Source organism: Parambassis ranga, chromosome 19 (assembly GCF_900634625.1).
Source record: "Parambassis ranga chromosome 19, fParRan2.1, whole genome shotgun sequence".
NCBI classification, from domain to species: domain Eukaryota; kingdom Metazoa; phylum Chordata; class Actinopteri; family Ambassidae; genus Parambassis; species Parambassis ranga.
The window spans coordinates 3,224,187-3,245,657 of NC_041039.1; the positions used below are offsets into that span (position 1 = coordinate 3,224,187).

General features: G+C 39.1%; 1 protein-coding gene across 1 annotated transcript in view; it reads right to left on the reverse strand.

Annotated features, from left to right (window-relative positions):
- The window catches only part of ryr2a (ryanodine receptor 2a (cardiac)), a 102,699-nt gene that overhangs the window by 56,255 nt on the left and 24,973 nt on the right, over positions 1 to 21,471 (reverse strand). Inside the window, exons 2-28 of the mRNA XM_028429930.1 lie at positions 16,625 to 16,744; positions 16,236 to 16,340; positions 15,513 to 15,587; positions 15,259 to 15,337; positions 14,371 to 14,483; positions 13,814 to 13,913; positions 12,843 to 12,939; positions 11,843 to 11,917; positions 11,555 to 11,741; positions 11,017 to 11,181; positions 10,452 to 10,573; positions 9,328 to 9,493; positions 8,909 to 9,044; positions 8,379 to 8,474; positions 7,905 to 8,023; positions 5,512 to 5,645; positions 5,152 to 5,393; positions 4,874 to 5,066; positions 4,443 to 4,647; positions 4,186 to 4,290; positions 3,186 to 3,289; positions 2,997 to 3,080; positions 2,709 to 2,868; positions 1,900 to 2,047; positions 1,309 to 1,412; positions 1,016 to 1,120; positions 202 to 376 (exon numbers count right to left, since the gene is read on the reverse strand). Of these exons, the coding sequence (XP_028285731.1) occupies positions 202 to 376; positions 1,016 to 1,120; positions 1,309 to 1,412; positions 1,900 to 2,047; positions 2,709 to 2,868; positions 2,997 to 3,080; positions 3,186 to 3,289; positions 4,186 to 4,290; positions 4,443 to 4,647; positions 4,874 to 5,066; positions 5,152 to 5,393; positions 5,512 to 5,645; positions 7,905 to 8,023; positions 8,379 to 8,474; positions 8,909 to 9,044; positions 9,328 to 9,493; positions 10,452 to 10,573; positions 11,017 to 11,181; positions 11,555 to 11,741; positions 11,843 to 11,917; positions 12,843 to 12,939; positions 13,814 to 13,913; positions 14,371 to 14,483; positions 15,259 to 15,337; positions 15,513 to 15,587; positions 16,236 to 16,340; positions 16,625 to 16,744 (3,514 nt within the window). The remainder of the gene's footprint in view (positions 1 to 201; positions 377 to 1,015; positions 1,121 to 1,308; positions 1,413 to 1,899; positions 2,048 to 2,708; positions 2,869 to 2,996; positions 3,081 to 3,185; positions 3,290 to 4,185; positions 4,291 to 4,442; positions 4,648 to 4,873; positions 5,067 to 5,151; positions 5,394 to 5,511; positions 5,646 to 7,904; positions 8,024 to 8,378; positions 8,475 to 8,908; positions 9,045 to 9,327; positions 9,494 to 10,451; positions 10,574 to 11,016; positions 11,182 to 11,554; positions 11,742 to 11,842; positions 11,918 to 12,842; positions 12,940 to 13,813; positions 13,914 to 14,370; positions 14,484 to 15,258; positions 15,338 to 15,512; positions 15,588 to 16,235; positions 16,341 to 16,624; positions 16,745 to 21,471) is intronic.

Consider the following 21,471-nt stretch of genomic DNA (forward strand, 5'->3'; position numbering starts at 1 on the left):
TGCCTTAATCATTTCATTACTGAGTCAATGACAGGTCCGGTTGCAGCAACTAGGTGTGGACAAAGCAGGGACAAGATAGATTTGTCACCTGCCTCACATAAAATAATCTCCATGGTTTATAATGTGCAGTTGTGCCGCTGTGTTCATAGAGTGAGAGAGTGTGTGTTCTACAACCTGGACAAGGTGCACATAGGTACTGACCTTCTCCAACTTCAAAGTCCTTGAAGGCCAGCTCAGATCCAGAGTCATCCAGCAGCACCTCTCCATTGAGCGTGAACATCATGGTCTGCTCTTTCAGATCTACCATGCAGCCTACCACATCCCCTGTCTGCCAGGCACGTCCAAAATGTTCATTGCCCTGGTGCCAGCGCTGGACCTGGAAAAAAATTCATCTATAGAGATGCTTACATTCACAGGGGATTCCAGCGGTGCTAAGTGGTGTAGAGACTAAAGCAGTTTCCCACTGTGAGACCCCTCTCTCCCTTACTGTGGCAGTGATTACTTCGGACTGGTTGTTTTCTATATGCCAGTGTTATCAATCTATCACTTGTTATTCTGCTTTATCCTATAATAGGTCATGGAGGTCTGGAGCCTTTTCCAGGTATCAAAAGACAGGTTTCTATCACAGGGCTAACACAGAGAACCACACACAGAGACAAACAACAAGGGCCAATTTAGAGTCCCCAGTTAATCTTATATGCATTTAAAATGTGGGAGGTGTCCAAAATACACATAGAATATGTCTTTCTCACTGTGAGGGTATTGCTGCTATGCCAGCAGTGTGATAATGACTTTAATTTTCTTATCGTGCAAAGCACTTTCTAATATGTTGCTTTTTGCTTAAAGATCTAATCTTCTGAGTAGGCTGCAATCTTGGTTTCCAAAACAGGGCCAAAGCTTTGTTAAGCTATGTTAAAACAGATGGATCAGTATTAATACAGAAACATTTCTTTTTATTATCTGGTTATTTCCTTTTAATTATCTAATTAAAAATGAAAAAGAGATGAAAGTCCACCTTGAAGCCATCAAACACAAAAGCTTGGTCATCAGATCCCAGCTCCTTGTCTGGTAGACATCCTGGTCGTGCCCAGCCTACCCTCATCTCTCCAGCTGTTAACACCTGTAGACCATTTTAACATCCAGGTCAGAAGGTGCAAACACAGTACAAGCAGGAGTGAAAAAAATACATTGTTGTCTGAGGAATGCATAATTAGTGTTAACTGATGCCGTTAAGTTGGCAACAAACAGGTGTGTACAGGTTTACATTTGTAATAGCAAACACAAATTTGTTACTATTTCTCCTCTTACCTCCAGCTCAAAGTACCACTTCCCAGCATTAACGGAGTAGGTCTTCTCTGCCCTAAAAATACGGAACCTTTCAGCAGACATATTGCTGATGTCAGATTGTGCCGCTGGAGGGATTAAAAGGTGAAGAAGATTGATTGGTTGGTTGGTTGATTGATTGATTGATTGATTGATTGATTGATTGATTGATTGATTGATTGATTGATTGATTGATTGATTGATTAGTTCATTTTTAACTTAGTAGGGGTTCATAGTGTACAATGCAAACAAGTCAAGTCAGTACACAAGCAGTTCATCCAAACCCATACTACATACATGTATGTACAAAAACATACGATGCTATATTTTCAAAAAGAAGTGGGAAGAAGTAAAACCCCATCTCCATCATTCATACAACATGAGCCTATATACTGTAGCTGCTTCCTCAAGTAGAATCTTATACAATACTCTATATTAGATGTTATTGTGCTTATACAATTACACATAAACATATACAATTATATGGCATACATGTGCCCAAATGTTTTTCCCAGAACTTACTCTACAAAATATTATATATATAGTAAAAACTATTGCCAAAAATGTTCCCTGTACCGTGGTCCTGGTCAGGAGCTTCCAGGTTGTATCCATATCCCAGCAGAGTCCTGACAGCCTCTCTCAGGCTGTCTTTGTTAGACTTTTTAGTTCTCTCATCCAGCAGATTGTAGGGGACCAGCCGAGGGTTTCTACGGTTCCTCACATCCTAACAAGAGGCAGAGAACACAGAAAGGAAAATTCTCTAATCTGGGACTGAGGGGTCAGTGTCATTTATTTGATATTCAATCCAGAATCTAAAACCATTTGTCACATCATTATTTATAATAACCATCACTATCAGTTGATAACTGGACTATGGCAATTAAGAGCTTTTAGAAAAAGTCCTAAATTTGCATTTTTTAAGCTTTGCCTCTTGTGCCAGCTGGTACTGACCCATTGACCACATGCTCAATGGACACATATATGATTAGTGGGTCGATGGGTGAAATAACTGGTGCAAATAGTTGCCAGAGCACACATGCATTTGTTGTTACATGTTCTATGTTCTAATATTGATATTTATCAAAAACAAAGCATCATATCAGCATCTGCAAATACAGTTTTCATTTTTTTATTGATTTTAGGATCTTAATTAAATATCAAATAAACAAAACATACAGGGACCCCATTTTATTTACTATTATTTTCCTTAAGTGTATTACAAATATTTAGATGCTTTGGGTTTATTTTAGAGAAATACATAGTTAAAATAAAGTTTTCAGTTTCAGTTGAGACGTGGTGACTGGTTGTGGAATTTCTACAACAACATATACAAGTTTGCCTAGGCTGTCATATCAGGTAGGACGGGCTCTGCATGTGTCTCTGACCTGTTGGATACCATAGGTCCAGCCTTGGCGAATGCGATCTCTTGCCCAGACGTTGTGTGCATTCTCAGCAAGTTTGTCCACCATGGCTTCCTGGGTGGAAGTCAGTTTAATGTGACTCAGGTCCAGAGGAGCGGGTTTATAACCACTGGACAGCTCATAGCTGCACAGATAGAATTGAAGCACAATTTTGTTAGCTGAAGATGCACAACAACCATGATGTGCTGATACTGAGAGCCAATAGAATTTTTATGCCAGTGGTAGTCTCTGTTAATGGTTATGGTGACTTACGTTGGTGACAGTTTCATGCTTTTGACTTTCTCCACAGCATGTTCATCTGCTAGTCCAACATGACAACCCAAAGCAAGGAGAGTTCTGTAAAACACACAAATACATCAAGTTTCATAATATAAAGAAAGTATGCTAATGCACAGTAGAAACACACGTTATGGTGTCACATCTAATGTATTGATGGATTACTTGAGAGTCTCCAGTGACATTTGTAGGTTGTAGCTACGCTCCTGTTCAGGAAGCTTAGAGAACTCCACCAGACAAGGGTGCTGTCGCTTGTTATCATCTCGTACCTGAAACACAAACACATTTAAAAAACAAAGAAGTGTTTTAGGGCAGTAAGGGAGCCTCTTTCTTTCCATCCTTGTGTATGCTATGATTAAGAAAACAACCGTTAACAATTTCTTGACATATAGAGTCAGACCTTTGTTCCTCATCATCATCTTTTGGTTGCAATATGCATCATTTGCATATTGCCCTCCTATTTGTTTTTTTGTATAAATGTTGTAACTTGCTACTTCTCTGGGACAGATGACCTTCTGCTGACCTTCTACAAGCTGTATACCAGTATGCTAATATCCCAACAAATCTTCTGATCACTGGTTATGGAGAAGGAATTGCAATAGCTGGAGTAAGATAATCCATGGAAGAGATGTACCTAAACTAATCATTTGTTGACAGAGCAATACACACAAAGGACTAGGATTAATAGGATGGCGTTTCTGAGTCTGTTGCACTCAATTTTCTGTATCTTTTGTTAAAGGGGAGGAGAGTTTGAGAGAACAGTTTGTGTCCTGGATGTGAGCAGTCTTCGACAATGTTGTTAGCTCTGTGGAGGCGCTAAGAGCTAAAGATGTCCTTCCAGTCAAGGTAGAGGGCCGCTTTGACCACCCTCTGGACTTCTCTGTCAGCAACATAACAGCCAGCATACTACACTGTACAGTGGCTTTATCTGTCACGCTGCAGAGGCGTGCACTATTTATTTGCACTCTAACTTAAAAGTGGGGACTGTCCACCTTCTCTCTGTCAATGTGAAGGGTGTGGCCTATGCTCTGTTCTTTAATTTATTTTTTGTCTCATATTGTTGTGACCATTTTGTTTAAGTTCTAAAATTTAATGTAGATATGATTTGCCTGTGTTAGCTGCCCTCTCAATTTTATAATTACAGTGCTGTTTGTCTGATACTCACTGCGCCATAGGTCCAGCCCAGTTCAATCTTGTTCATCACCCACAGTTCATGTATGTTTTCTGCAAGTTTCTCTCTTATCCTCTCCAAGTTAGGTGGCAAAACAATCTAAACACACAAACATGCAATACTTGTCAGTTTATAATCACTTTCAGACACTGTTATAACAACTGAACATTTTGAAGTAAATAACTGCAGATTAAGAAAAAAATTGAGGTAATGCAAATGTAATGGTTAACAAATGAAAACCCTAGATATACCTGGCTGGTGTCGACGGGTGTGGGAGTAAATGCTGCCTGGCTCAAGGTGACAGTAGGTCCCAGCAGGTCTCTGGCTGCATTCTGGTCCTGGCTGGCGTCCAGCTTCAGTTTTTCCCTTGGCAACACTGCCTCATAGCAAGGAGCATAACCTGGAGGAGGGAGGAACTTGAACTCCCCATGTCGACCCCCAAGCAGAAAACGCACCCTGAGAGAGCCATAAAATAATAAAAAGAAAATAAGAATCAGTAAGGAGCAATAACGTTACATACATACAGGTGATTTATACAGGGATGAAGGGAAACAGCATGTGCAGTAAATATACAGGTTCTGACTATTCAAAAACATCTGCAGTAATATCATACAAAATATACTGTACTATGAGAGGCAATAACTTAATATGCTATGTAACCAATTTGCAGTAAAGCACTGACTTGACACCAGCAGAAAAGCTGACCACAGGGAAGAAGAGGCCATCAGAGTTGAAGTTCTCAAACATTCCTTGAACTGGCTGACCGTTGATCCTAAAGGAGATGCTGGGCACACTAAGATCCAGGCAGCAGCTTACCACATCCTCTGAACGCAGAAGATGCTGATTCGGTGAGGTAACAGTCCGCGCAATGCAACCTACAAAATTTGTTTTACCTTTTAGTTACATCTGTGTTACTTTTAGGACACGCACATACACAGTTCTCTCTTGTACATAGCTCACCTGACCAAAGATGAAGTCCATCAAAGCCATAGGAGTAGAGATCATCACCTACCCCGTTACCTCCCCAGCCCTCCCCTCCCCTGGGGTCAGGTGCATAGCCACTGGTGTTGGCCCATCCCACCCTGAGGTGAGTGGCTTCTGCTGTGACAAACGGCAACACCTGATCTACTATGAGCTCATAGTACCATTTCCTGTACTGAGCTGAGCCATCACCAACACCCAAGAAGATGTTGGGATGCATACTGTTGGAAAGACCAAAGGAAATGGTATACTGTCACTGAATAGGGAAGTAATACTGCAGTTTTATGTTGCTAGTGCTGGATTCATTGCTTGGTCCATTGCAAATGAAGGTGTGTATACCTGCTTACGTGGTTGATCAGACGGGTCTGCAGTAACAGATCTCTTCCTGGCAGTAGGTTGTCACAGATCAGGTGCTGATTGGAGCGCACTGCCACGCCATGACACACACACAGTGAACACAACACATCTAGAACCTAAACAGAACCAAGAACAGAAATCAAAACCAGACAATTAGTCAGAAAGGCTGCTCAGAAGTGAGGCGAGTTTAGTTCCAACATCCAAGATGTTACAGGTTCGAGGTATTAGTTTGAGGGGGTTAAGCAGAAAACAAGTGTGACATATTGACTTGACCATTGAGAAAACAACGGTGGCTCAACTAGCACGAGGAGACTATAATCTTAGAGTGAATTTATTTATATATTTAATTATAAATTACTGAGACAACAGGAAACTGAAGCTGGTGAAGAATGAAGTGAAGAGCTGCTGAAGAGGAGTGACAAAAAACAAGAAAAACAAATAGAAGGACATTTTAAAAAACTGTAAAAATAAGAGATGACGGTGTTGTGGGCCAGAATGCTGTATATCCAAGAGTTGTTGGACCAAGGAGTCACTGTTCCATGTAGGTAGAGGGGGGATCAGAAAGAAGGTAATCTTCGTGGCTTTATGATGCTTTCAAGAACAAATGAGTTAATACAACACTGAAGTTTCTCAGTTTAGAGAAACTGACGAAGCCACTCAGGGGAGTGGTGAAACGTTGATTTAAATTCTTGGACATAACATGACCTGGATGAATGAGAGCATCCACAGACATATTTTCAGAAATATTTTGAAGGCCCACCATGTTCACGCTGCAGCCTCTAGGGGCTGGCTCCAAAAGTGAGTCAATCCTCATAGCAATCCTCATGCAGCAACCTGCCAGATATGTTTATTGCCCGTATGTTCCTCTCTCTCTCCTTCATCCTCTCCCTGTCTACCTCTTCTTATCCTCCTCTACCCGGCTGACTGGCAGCAGGAAGGTTCTTCCTTATGAGTCGGGTCCTGTTCAAGGTTTCTTTCTGTTAAAAGGGAGTTTTTCCTTGCCACTGTTGCTCTTTAGGGGGTTCAGGTTCTGGGTCTTGCTTTGAGTGCTTTGAGACAATTCTGATTATAAAATGTGCTATATATGAATAAAATTGAATTGAATATCACTACGTGTTCTTTCCTTTTTTCTGAGTTTACAGTTATTATCTCATATTGCAGTATTTATGCTGAATACTTGTTGCTTTCCCAGCGTCAGCCTGACACTGACCCAATCCTCTCCCACTACTATACCCCACAGCCACTCTCAGCACACCTCTGCCTTCTTCCTGAGCCTGATGACTGTTCCTGCCCTGTGGAAGGCAACATGCCTTGTTCCTGTGCCCAAGAACAAACATCCAAGCACACACAGGGATTACAGACTAGTTGCCTTGACTTCACATGTGATCAAGTCTCTGGAGATGCTGGTCCTGAAACACCTGCATGCTGTTGTGGAACCATCGCTGGACCCCCTGCAGTTTGCTTACCAGCCACGTATTGGAGTGGAGGACGCCATCATCTACCTGCTGCACTGAGCCCACACCTACTTGGAGGAGGCAGGAATCATGATCTTTGATTTTTCCAGTGCGTTTAACACACTGCAACCTGCCCTTCTGAAGAGGAAGCTCCTGGACATGTAGGTAGAGACCCCACTGGTCACCTGGATCACTAACTATCTCACAGGTTGACCACAATTTCTGAGGCTGAGGAACACCATGTCAGACACTATTGTGAGCAGCACGGGTGCAACCCAGGGCACAGTACTGTCTCCATTCGGAAGGCTAGCTCGGTACTGGGAGTAGAGCTGGAGTCTGTGGTGGAGGTGACAAAAAGGAGGAACAACACGTCTCACCCTCTGCATGACACACTGCTATCCTACAGGAGCACATTCAGTGGTAGACTGAGATTATCGAGGATCAGCACAGAACACCACAGGAGGTCCTTCCTGTCAGTGGCAATTAGACTGTTTAACTCCTCCCCTTTCTGTAGGGAGAAGAGCTAGATGATCATGCCATCATGTCATGTGCCAATGTCATTTCTTCCACTGGTCTCTATTTTTATTTACTGCTTACTGTACTTCTTGGATTTTTATTGACACTTACTCTTGTATTTAATGTAACTTGATACCTCTGGCAAAAGAATTTCCTTCGGGATTAATAAAGTTTTATCTTATCTTATCTTATCTTATCTTATCTTATCTTAAAATGCTCTAGCGCTGTTCAATACAATTCAATAGTGTTTCATTTGCACCTGTAAAAAGTATTACTGTGTATGTCCTTCAGTTGACACAAAACAAAGTGTGTGGCTCCTTTTTCAATGTTTTCTTTGGACTCATTGACTCAGGAAGAAGGAGGAGGGGAATAATGTGTGTGTGTAAACAATATAAGTGACTGTACCTTGTGGTTGCGTCCATGCTTGTCCAGCAGAGAGATAATGGATTTGATGTGTCCCTCTTTGATTATGTTTAGTGCCTCAGGACTCTCTACCAGCACACAGTGAAGCACCTCTAATATACCTAGAAATTAAAAATATGTATAAAACTGTCTTTAGTACAAGAATCCAAAACCCACTGGAACCTCAAAAGGGACAGCACAGACCTTATAAATAAAGAGGTGTCCGAGAGTGTTTTAGCATTAAAGTTAAAGTCTAGAGGACAAATGAGTCACCCAGTTCTGTTCTAGGCTGCTGGGGGATCTCACATGATCTACTGAGCCACCACTTCACTTTCACTTCTCAGGTGTTACTCTTACATGTTTACATTAAGATCCTTACCACTCTTTTCCTTGCTCCCCTTTTTGCAGGTAACTATCTCTTATACTTTTATACGTGCATGTTCAGTAGTGAAATATGAGCATCTTGTCGAAATTTACCAGAAGAGGCCTCCAGTCTTTCCAATCTGCTAATCAGCCAGTCCAGTGATCCAGAAAACTGGGCACAATTCTTCCTGTTTCCTCTGATGAGTGCAGCTAAAATGAGAACAGATACAGCAGTGGAGAGGAGGAGATGTGGCTATCATCTAGGGAGTTCTTCTGGTGACATTGGATAAAAATAAATAATGCGTATGCACATCTGATCAGTTATAAACAGGTGCATCTATAAAACCAAATAGGTGTCATATTTTTCATCAGTTACTTAAAGTAAAAGCCCTATACAATTTACACATAACATCAAATGTTTTCAGATTTTTATTTTTTTTGGTCTGATTTTAGGATATTTTCTAATAATTTGAAAAAGAGGATCTCTGACTTTTATGACAGAAAAGGCTTCAAATATTTCACTTTGAGTAATTATTATAGAATATATCAAAGTTTTCATTTCTTAAATAACTGATGGAAAAAAATAAGATAAAATAAAATAAATAATAAAGTTTGTTAATGCGGTTGTGTGTGTGTGTTGTTACCTAATAGTTGGTAGAGGGAGTTGAGGATGGAGCTCCAAGCCTCTCCAGCCTCCCTTCCTGCTGCATCAGCAAAATGAGCAGCACTGCTATACACGTGAAGATGGTCAATACACTCCAATACCAGGTTGATCATCCCCTTCAGAAAAATAAGTTGTTGCCTGTATTGTAAAATTCTGCTTGGAGAATGTTTAGATACATCAAATGTCTGCACAGTGTTTGTGGTTTTATATCTAAAAACTTTAGTTACAACTTTCAGCTGTTGACTGACTCGCACATATTCAAAAAAAAACGTAAGCCCCACAATAAAACACCATGACCAAGCCTTGTTCACACATTTGAACCATTAGAAAAGCCTGTATGTCTACGTAAGTAAACCAGAGCAGCACAAACACACACACTTACATACAGACACTCCCTACCTCTTCCTGGAAGAGATTCTGCCGGTTCTTCAGAGCTCTCAGTCGGTTTTGCTTGTCTTCATGTTCTAGGTGATCACCGGGAGGCTGGAAGTAGCCAATCAAATCCTGAAGGCTCAGGCTTACTGAGTCAATTGGTAATTCTAAAGTTGAACTCTTTCCCTTTTTTCTCAGTGTGTCCAGACACCTGTAGAATTCAGAGATGATGTTGTTTTTGGAATGTGAAAAAAAAGATCGTGATGACTCATTGCTGCAAGCTAATATATGCAAAAGTTGAATTAGAGGACTGAAATAAAACTGTGTTTTGGCCATTGAATGACAAGATAACCTCTTAACTTGGTTTCCTATGTCTATCTCTCATTGTCTATCATCCATTCACTGCAATCAATCAAATAATTTCATATCTAATGTCCACCAACAACAGCCATTAGGTCCTTAAAACACAGAAATATAGCTTGCAAAGATGAACTGTTACATGATCTAGTCATGACAACCCAGCTGTCTCACAACAAAAAGCCAGCAGATTCTATAGAAAGAGACAATTAAACTATTGCATTTTATCTGTAATAAGAAATATATTTTGACATTGACACATGCTGCACAATTTAAATTCAAATTCACGTCTAAACTCCCTGCAAGTACATTTGTGCATGTGCAACACAAACAACAAGAAGCACCAGCATCAGGCCTGCTAAAACACCCAAAAAGTTGAACTAGTCATACCATTGTATATTTCAGCCAATAATTAATTGACTAAACAGAGAGACAAATAATTGGACCAATACCTGTCTTTTTGAGAAATTTAAAGCTGATTAATGTCATTGTCCAAATTAGCTCCTTTGTGTGCTATCATGATTGTTTGACCAGTTTTGTTTGTCTTAATTTGTACCTATGTGGCCACAAATTAAAAACTAGTTCTAAAAGCATCCTCATTTTTCTTGTATCAAAACCTTGGACAGCAGGCTTTGTTACGGGATTCAGTCAATGATCGACCATTTCATGTAATGTCTGATCATGTACAAGTTGTTGGTAGAGTTTTATTCAGCCTGCAGCTTCTCCCTCATCTAGTTTTGCAGCAATATCACCACATAACATGCAGTGTGCATGGTTTTTCTGTTTTAACTCACCTGATGAAGTCATTGAACAGAAAGACAGTGCTGCGGATGACCCTTGCTGTGCGGCTTTCCTCGTGTTGTGACCGAGACAAAGTTAAGCCATCATCCATGTGACCCTCGTGGTGCATGATAGCCTGAAACAAAGTTTAATGATAGCCTGAAACAAAGTTTAAAATACTGAAAGGGGTTGGTCTCTACTCTTGATATCGAACTGAACAAGTCAAAACAACATATATAAACTGTTTCTTGCAAGTAGAAAAGTCATCCCAGCATTTTGTATGTGTTTCTCAGCTGAAATGGTTAATTCTGGACAGACTTTTAGAGCATTCAGGCCTATGAAGCAAGCTGTGGTGTATCTGTACTAAGCTCAAGTAGGATATACATAATCTACTTTAAATGACCTAATAATTACATTTCATGGCAACACATGCTGGCTGTAAATCTTATGACCAAATGTTTATGGGCTGCGATTGTCTACTGCAATCTTCTACATCTGCTGCCACTCTGGTTGTCACATCTCACTCTTAACCCTGCAGACAGTGTTGTATTAGTATGTAGTATTAGTGTGGTATGGTACCTTTCTCTGTACACCACCCATGCGTGCACACTTGGCATCAATTGTCTGGTATGTAAGCCACAGACAGGTATCAACATGCTGGATGTAACAGACAGAGTCTCCATATTTAATGTCAGGAACACCCATCCCATCCACCTCCTTCTTCATGCCAGGGTCCAACTTTTCCTGAAGGAGGACAAAGGAAAAAAAATGAACAAGTTAATTACAGATGGAGTGCGTGATTACACACACATCAGCCTATTATTCAAGATTCAAGATGTAAGATTACAGTTTTATATTTGGATCTTGGGTGTCTATAGGGATAAAGTATAAGGTGTCATATTCCTTAAACCAGGAGGGCGATGGACTGTTTTCCCCCTCTGGGGTCGGTGGGTCTTAATTGTGCTCTGTCTCTATGCTGTAACAACCTACACATTCTGCTCCAAAATTATATTTGGCTTAGTTTAATTCAATTTATTTGTATAGTATCTGTTACAATCAGAATTGTCTCTATCTACTGTTTAAAGTTTACAGTAGATAGATAGATAAATAGATACACAGACAGCTGTGTGTGTTGTTGGCTCTTTACCTTGGAGGACCTGAAGCAAAAGGCTGTAGACTTGATATCAGCTTTGTCTTTGTTCATCAGCAGCAGAGATTTGTCTTCTGTCAGACTAAGATACATCCCTGTGGTCACATGTCTCAGTCTGAATGGCTGTCCCCAGCGGATATGGCTACCACTCCACCTGGACATAAACACAATCACAAAATCAGTGACAAAAATACTGCAAGTGCAAATGTAAAAATGCACTCATCCCACATCATAGTGATCTTAAAAAGGACTTACACAACCCGCAAGGTCTCTAGCCTCCACAAGGACCTGGCATGACTTGACACCGCTCCCCCCTCATAGTGCACTGTCCTGAAAACAAAAATGATACAATCACATAAGGCAGTCCCATTTGTCTCACAGTACAAAACCTAGAAGGATAATACAGTCACTCTCAGTGGCATTGTTTAACAACATGGCTGTCTCCTTCAGGAACATCATAAAACTATAATTACTAATAGTCCTACTTGTCTTAGTCACAGCGCAGTGCTCACTCTGTAAGGGGAGTCTCCCTGCAGGCCACAGTAATTTTCTCTCTAGATAAGCTTAGTAGTGTATGGTCTCACTTCTGCTTTTCTTAAGCTGCTAATGCAGTTAGTGCAGCTTAACATGATGAATGGAGCTAGGTTCACATAGATGCTGTACAAGCCTTATTTCTGACTTGAAGAAAGCACAAGTTCTTGAATAAAAACCTGGATACATTTCCATCTACATATTCCTTAAGCATACCGTTTGATTTTGTATCATGTGATGTGATGTACTTCCAGTTCATATTTTTAAGATTTTTTTTTTTGCAATAAGCACAGTGCTGCTCACTATGCTTGTAATACTTTGCACAAAATAAATGCAGAGCCTCACTGATATATCTTATAGACATATGCCTTTATCATATCAGAATTAGTTTTTTTTTATAGATCATGATGCAGAAGTGTTGCTTTTTCTAAGAAATGGTGTCATTGCATTGCTTACCCAGCAGAGTGAGCTCTGCCATCACTGGTTAGAATGGCCACTGTAGGACTCACAGCTGAGCGGGAGGTTTTGATTAAGACAGTGTCTTATATATCTTACTCAAATAAGATGATCAGCTCAGTGATGACAGGCCAGATAATAAAACATTATGGTGTATTTCTACTACTTCTTGACATAAAACTGTGCCAGAGTTCAAAATTGACCCCTGAAGTTCACTGCAAGAATGTTATGTTAGTCAGGCAGTAGAGCAATAATCAGCATATGTTACCTCCTCAGCTCATCCCCATGCTCCCCTGATGGAACAGTTAGACATTCATCCATGTGACCATGAAGGAGACGAAGGACGTCCCCTCCTATCAGGAAACCTGCAGAAATCAGAGGAACACGGAGAGAGTAAAGGAGAAAGAAAGGAGTGATCAAACCTGTGCATATCAACACAGGTTATTCTCCAATACACACCCTACCTTGCCTACACAATGCTATTTTTAAACTCCATCTGAATGTTCTGATGAACCTGACTATGCTGATGTGGGAGGATGTCAGCAGAGATCAAGTCCAGCAGGGCAATTATGGCATTATGACATGGATTAGCACTTCTGAAACCCACTAGCACAGCTATATAAAAACCAGCAGAGCTTACTGTCCGAATGAAGAACCCTCGTGCTTCAAAACAACCCGTACTTATATGTTCTTAGTGCACACCATTAAAAGCCCACACCTAACAGGTTCATTCAGAAGCAGGAATTAAATAAATATAATATATTCATAAATTAATTACTTAAGTCCTGTTGAAGGAAAATCTACAATTTAGTCCATCAATGTCAGTATGTCATGGCATACATTGGGACAGTGCCAGGTTAAGAATTATTATATTCAGCAAAATCCACACAATGTCATGATGGTAATTATTTTGTAACAACTGTGCATGTAAGCAGCTTCATTTCATAAATTGCAGGATCTACTGTTAATGTTCCAATGCGAGAGATCACATCAGGACCATGTCTTGAAAGGCCATAGTTGTAACTCGCAGAAAAGACAGCAGGAGTCTTATGTACAGCACAATAAATAATTTTATAGCTATTCAAAATGACCACACATATAAAGTTAAAGAGACGTATGTGCTGAGTCAGAATTTACTTAAAGTAAGCTATGAAATTAACCAATATTTATATATAAAAAAAGCAAGGAAAGGGAAAAGAAGGAGGCAGGGAGAAACTAAGACAGGAAAAACAGGTGTACCTTGTGCAACTTCACTGCCAGAACAGATGGGGGCCACACTCCACAGTGTCTGCTGGAAAGCTGCATCTACATGGAGACTGCCATTACCATAGGACAGATGCTGGAGGAGAAAAAAACAATTTACAATTTACTGAAAGGATACATGCACATAGTTACCTGTGCAGCTATATTTCTTTTTTTTTAAGTGAGAATAAATCGTGACATTTGGACATTAACTGTAGTTCCTCAACAGAGCATGCATGTTTTTTTAGAAAACAAAAATCCAATTAAAACCTGGGGATTCTTTTGGAGTATGGACAAATGGAGAATAGAGAAGACAATGACTTCCCTAATGAGATGATTGATTATTTTAATTATGTATGTCACTAAATAGTGCGACATTTTAACATAAAGTGTAGTAACTGTGCATTAGTATTTACTAATAATGAAAAGTGTTATTGATTTGGTATCATGTAAAGTATTTTTTATTCAGACATACTTAGAGGGAATGATGATGAGGGAAGAAGGTAAGTAAAAAGAAAATATGAAACCGCGCCCTCATATATAGTGTTACTGACCAGATATCTTTCAGAGGAGACGCTGACCAGGATAAGATCATCTCCAACTCTAACCTTTTCCCCTTCTGAACGCTGCTTAGATGCTGGATGGATGGTCCACCAGCATGCCTCACCTCCACACAAACACACACATACACACAAACACATAATAGAGTAATTTAATCAATTACTTCAGTACAAAATATACAGTACCAGTACATCTTTGGTAGCCTAAGTTTGTCCTGCTGCCATTCTGCTTCTGCTGTAACCCTACTGTATTTGCAGATCTTTTCAGAAGTAGGTCAAGAACAAGAACAGACAGTATACTTTGCAGTAGTATTGATTAAAGAGTTTGGAGTTAGTAGTCCCAATACCCCTTAAACACTCAGAAATAGTAAAGCTGTTTGGAGGAGCAGCAAACTCTAGTAAATCCTGCTGCCCTGTTCATAAAAATGACCTGGATGACTGAGAGCCTTTATTGACATATTACGGCAGCATTGTTCTGACTTTGAAAACTAAACAACAGAAGAGAAGCAGCAGGCCAGCCATATCACTTTTACACTCTGCCACTGATAACTTTACACAGTGAAAAGAGTACAGAGATGATGGATCGGTGCCATGCAGCAGTAAGAGACCTACACAAATATGTTATATTATAATATATAGATATAGATATATAGAGTTACTAAAAGGTTCCTAAACATTTGGTGGTTAAATCCTATTTCATTTTTTTGTAATGATAATGTATTAGCTTTTTTTATGAGCTAATATTTTTAAATCATCTTTTTCGGTTCTACATTTCTTACATTTATTTTTGTGCACACATAAGCCAGCTTTGGAACCAGAATGTAAACAGTTCTGCACTGGTGATAATGTCTCTACCACAACATGAACCAGCTAGACACTAACCTGTGGTCTCTTCCTGCAGTCCCACGTCAAAAGCCAGTTTGTCTGTGGATGAGCGGGAGGTTGACAGACAGCACAAGTACTAAAGAGAAGAAACACAAAACAAAATCAAATCCAACCAGATTACTATACGTTTACATTTATTTATGTAATTACACATGAACACAAGCTATTAAAGGCATGTGTGAAATAGCTGGACAGCTCCAAACATTTTAAAACACAACATAAAATTTAACTTTGTGTGTGTGTGTGCTGACCATTCCACTGTAGGAATGTCGTAACAGGACAGCATGTCCGTACAGTAGGGTACGATGACCACCACCCTGGGCAGCCTGAAAGACAGACATCGATAAGCCAAAAGGGAAAGAGTGAGAGAGAGAGTGAGGAGAAAAAACAATGCAAAACAGCATATATCTATTTGATAGAATTAATATTAAGAGAGAAAACAAAAACTAACTTATTTATGATGTTATATGATCATCAGCCAATTTCAGGTTCACATGTATTCAGATTTAACCATTACAGCTTTGTCTACCGTACTCTAACAACTGCATTTTATAATACTAAATAAAAAATACATTTGTGGAAATCCTAGTTGTTTCATTTTATGTATTCATACATATATATCTTGATTTTTATGAAATGTATATTGGTAAAGCGAGGTTTGATTTATACATTTATTACATTGGGACAAAAGGTAAACCTTCTTTTTTGACAGGACCTTTACTGATTGGAATCTTTGTATCCTTTAGTTATAAAAACCAGTCTAGATAAATTTATTTTCGCTGTGATTTCTTTTGGTGGATAATGGCCCAAATTAAAGCTTGTCGCAGCCTGCTATTTGTCCAAATGATCTTTAATTGTGTGGAGTACTTTGCTGCCGCTGATTGAGTCAGAACCTCCCTGATATCTCAAATTATAATATATCACCAAATCATATAAGGGGGATGGGACAGATCTGATTGTGTCTCCACACTCACGCCCTCAGCTTTCTCCTCTGTGTTGGCCAACATCTCCTGAAGGGCTCGTACTGAGAGTGACTGCTCCAAAACAAAAGTGCAGATGGACAGATCTGGGGGCACATTCTGAAACAAGAACACAGATTTGATTGTTTATTTTTGTTTTTCAAAATGTATGCATGTAGTAATCAAATACACAGGGAGCCTTAATGTAGACAAAGACTTTGCTTCCTCTGGACATCATTCCATGAGAAAAAAATGAACTTTTTGAGGCATTTCTTTAAATAAGAAGGAGCTTAGTGGTACTTTGCAGTACTCAGTGACCCATTATCTGTTCTTCTTCTGTATCCTGTGTGTTATTCAGTTATTTTGGTTGGGTAACGGTGTATAAACATGTGTCAGTACGGTACCTTGGAGTTGGAGATGGACTCCAGGAAACACAGTCTGTTTCCAAAGCCTTCAGCAGCCAAACAGAGTTTCTGCTGCTCTCTCTGGATTGTAGCTGAACACTGCAGGACCACCTCATCATCCTAAACACACAAAATTATACTAGAGTCAGAATCAATAATGTTTTGTATTTATTGAAGGTAAAACAATCTTGGATCAGTAACACAGTAACACAACTACAGCGGATCACATTTGCTGTCATCATCTGCTCTCTCTCTCTCTTTTTCTCACTCACTCTCTTCATTTCTCTCACCCTCTATCTCTCTCTCACACACACATTAGTACAAATACAATCTATTTGGATCTTTGTAAGAACATTTTCATTAACTTAACCATCACAACTATGTTCCTAACCCCAAACTCAAACTACAAAAGCCTCAAATCATCTTCCACATTTTTATACATGCCGAAGAAGACAGTGCAGAGGAATTAGAAAGAAGTACTAGGTGGTGGGTGCAGTTATGGTCAGCAGCTATCCGTTTGTTGAATGACAAACTTTTAAGACATTACAGGAAAGTGGACAGGAGACAGGAGACAAGAAACAGGAGAGAGGAAAAAACAAAATCAGCAGATGTAAAAACATGAAATACACAATTAATACTGCATTATATCTTTTAGCTCACAGTAGCATCTACATCGACCCGGCTTTGTTTGTAGCAGCAACAAGGAGACATGTCCAGCACATCCTGTCCAAAAACCCTTAATGACCACAGAGTGCTGAAACACTGTAAATGTTGCTAATATGGAGACAACTCAAGGGCCAAAACTGATGCAAAGTCAATCTAGCCATCTCAGCCATTTTTCCCTGACTTGTAGGTGTGGCAGAAATAATTCCATATGGGTTGCGTTGACTTCTGATTGTTTTTGGCAGTGTTTCTTTATTCCATTCGGCTCAGTTTTAGATGTTTGTTAATAAAGCTCTGGTAATGCATGTCAGCAGTGCTTTGTGCCCTCTTTTTTTCTTGTCGAAATCTTAATGAGATTGTTCCTCAGGTGTATCCCCAAGGTGGCGTTGTTGGTCAATTTCCAAATTGCATTATGTACTAAAGCCTAGTCCTGTGTTTTATGTGCAGTTTGGCTATGAAAGCAGCATGCATCCCCTGCTAACCCTGTCACGGTAAGACATGCTGCAGTTCTTTCAGTCACACCATGAGCTGTTGGGTCATGACCATCTATGCCAGCATGACAAACATGACTTGCTGCTTTGTAATTTATGTCAATAAAGAGTCAAAATTGAAGTTTCTGAGTACTTTCACACCCTCTTATATGGCTTCCAAACAGAGTTCCCTTATACATACCATCACCCAGGCACAGCCTGCTAATTTTATCTAACAGAATCTTTACACACTTTTTACAAGCGTATTTCTGACTCAATCAGACATTTGGTGTTAATGCTTGTTAGGTATTTTGGCTCCTAGTTTATTATTACCAAGTACTCTATGTAGCTAAAAGGGTCAGAGTACCACACCACCGCTGCAATAAATCAAGAGGCTGGAGGAAGCTCTGTATGAAGGCTGCATGTTGCTTTGATCACTTCTTAAGGGAGTACATAGACCCAGTTTTAAAGCATTTTATGTTTAAGTATAAACATGTAAAAATCATCATCAATATTGTGCAACATTTTAACAGGCCCAGTAGAACTTTATAGGTGATTTCAATATTTTATGTATTAGTAGACAAGAAAATGGACTGATTTGTCTCAAAACACAATATGTCAGAGCTAGATGCACTACACCACCAACAGTAGCATTTGGTGCTACACTATAGCTGCAGTCAGTGGTGAAAAGTAACGAAGTATTTGTACTTCGTTACTGCACTTAAATAAATTTGTATGTATTTATACTTTACTTAGGTAAAAATAAAGTGCATAGGCTACTTTATATTTTTACTCCAATAAACTTTATATTATCTATACTTTCTACTCCACTACATTTCTGTTTTTTCATGTTTTTAGTTACTTGTTACATTTTATGAATACAGTTGTATTCATACAGCTGTGCTAGACTGTGCTGCTAGACTGTGCTGCTGGACTGATGTGAGGTCAGACTTTGCATGGAGATGGTGTCACTCTGCATGCAGTGTTTTTTTAATGTGCCTTAATCATAATGCCGGTGCGCTGGCTCAGTTAGCTATTTCGTTAAATACTGTCTGCTAACACAAATCCATTCATTAATCATAACATTAATCTAAAGCAGGAATACTTACACAGTAAAAATTGTGAATGCCTATATATTATCATCCATTTATCAGCCTCTCTGTTCACTTGATGCCCACAGCCTGCCTCATGACACACAGACTTGTCCATAGTTGGTTCTGGGTACTGAACATATAAATTAACTACACATTGTCAATTTTAATTTTAGGATGATTTCTTTGATTATTTTAACCATTATTTTAACCTGTTCAGATTCATCTGTTTGCAATGGAAATTAAATATATATATTTGGTGCATGAGTACTTACTTTTAATACTTTAAGTACGTACATTTAAAAGTCAGTACTTTTACTTAATTAGGATTGTTGATGTAGCACTTCTACTTTTAGTTAACCCTCATGCATTGTTCGCAAACACTACCCTAATGTGTTGTTCGGGGACAAAAACGTCCCCTAACTTTAACGGTTTTAAAAATATATTAGATAAATATTTTTTTGAAATTTTTTTGCATAGACCTTCAATTAACTTCAGTTCTAATCAACAGTAGTGAAAAAATCATTTTCCCCCAGGATTTTAACCCTTTAATCACCAATTTTATGAGGGGTGGTGCTGAAAATTGAAAAAAAAAAACACAAAATGGCTCATTTTTAATAGAAAAGGTGAATGTGGACTGGATTCTTTTGAACCTTTATTACAGTCTTGGTCATGTCAAACATCAGTAAAAAAATTGACTTGATTGCATTATTAGTTTTTGCACAGCACTGGATTTTCTTTTTTTCTCCCTAATGTGTTGTTCGGGGACAAAAACGTCCCCTAACTTTAACGGTTTTAAAAATATATTAGATAAATATTTTTTTGAAATTTTTTTGCATAGACCTTTCAATTAACTTCAGTTCTAATCAACAGTAGTGAAAAAATCATTTTCCCCCAGGATTTTAACCCTTTAATCACCAATTTTATAAGGGGTGGTGCTGAAAATTGAAAAAAAAAAACACAAAATGGCTCATTTTTAATAGAAAAGGTGAATGTGGACTGGATTCTTTTGAACCTTTATTACAGTCTTGGTCATGTCAAACATCAGTAAAAAAATTGACTTTATTGCATTATTAGTTTTTGCACAGCACTGGATTTTCTTTTTTTCTCCCATTTTGTCCCATAGACTTACATTATAAACACACTTTTTTTGACTGCACAGCCATGGCACTACATAATCATGCATTCTTGATTGTTGGTGGTTTACCCTGTTGGTAGGAGGTAACATTTGTGATTTTTACAGTTAACAACTTAATTACCATATTAACCCTTTACCTGCAGGCCTGTGCTCATGTAGTGTAGTTTCTGGCTTGTATATGGAGTTATAGGGAGTATTTTAGCACATAATTGTGTGTCTACACACTGTGTGTGTATGTTAGAGAGGAAGAGAGCCATTTGCACACTGATCTTGTTGTCTGTGAGTACACACAACCACAGAGTCTTCATAGTAAACAAAAACAAAGAAAGTGTTGCTATGCACGTGTGGCCCTTTGATGTCTACAGGTGCAGACTAAACAAAACAAAAAGGCAAGTGGTCTTACATGTGACCTTGTGGTCATTTGATGGTGAGAAGAGCAGAAAGCAACATGAAGAGAGGATTCACTTGTGCACAATCTCTGGAAATGATTGTGCAGCCTGGCTCTATGAAGGGCCAGGCTGTGAAGCTGTGAAGGCTGCACAAGTAGATCCGTCACTTGTTCACAAGCGAATCCTTCATTCGTTCACAAGTGAATCCTTCACTCATGCACAGGTGAATCCTCTCTTCATGCTGCTTGCTGCTCTTGTCACCATTAAATGACCAGGAGGATGCATGCAAGTCCACTAGTGTTTTTGTTTTGTCTAGTCTGAACCTCTCAGCATCAAAGGGCCCGGCACTTACTTTTAGGGCTGCAACAAATTTACTTTACTTTACTTTACTAAACTACTTTTAATACTAATTTTAGTAGGGGACTAAACTGTAGATTAGATTTGGTTAGTCAATGATTATTTATTATGTTATCAAGTTATCTATCTATGGTGTCTATTTAGTAACATGCACATGTACGTATGGTCGTGTGGAGCGCAACACACCATGGAAAAGGGGCACTTAGACCTCACTTAGACTAATTCAGTGATCTCAACTGAGACACTAACCTAAAAGTAAAGTCACTCTACTGGAGGACGTGTTTTCCGAAAGCTAAAAAAAAAAAAAAAAAACAGCTATTTTACCCATCCACAACTTCAGACGCCAGAACTCCTGGATGTTTTCATTTTACATGCTTATGCATTGCCGTTGTACGTCTGAATTAGGTACACTTCACTTACTTAGTAACTTTATTTTCCTGACTTTCCTTCCCTGACAGTGTGCAAATGGCTCTCTTCCTCTCTAACATACACACACAGTGTGTAGACACACAATTATGTGCTAAAATACTCCCTATAACTCCATATACTTAAGCCAGAAACTACAGTACATGAGCACAGGCCTGCAGGTAAAGGGTTAATATGGTAATTAAGTTGTTAACTGTAAAAATCACAAATGTTACCTCCTACCAACAGGGTAAACCACCAACAATCAAGAATGCATGATTATTTAGTGCCATGGCTGTGCAGTCAAAAAAAGTGTGTTTATAATGTAAGTCTA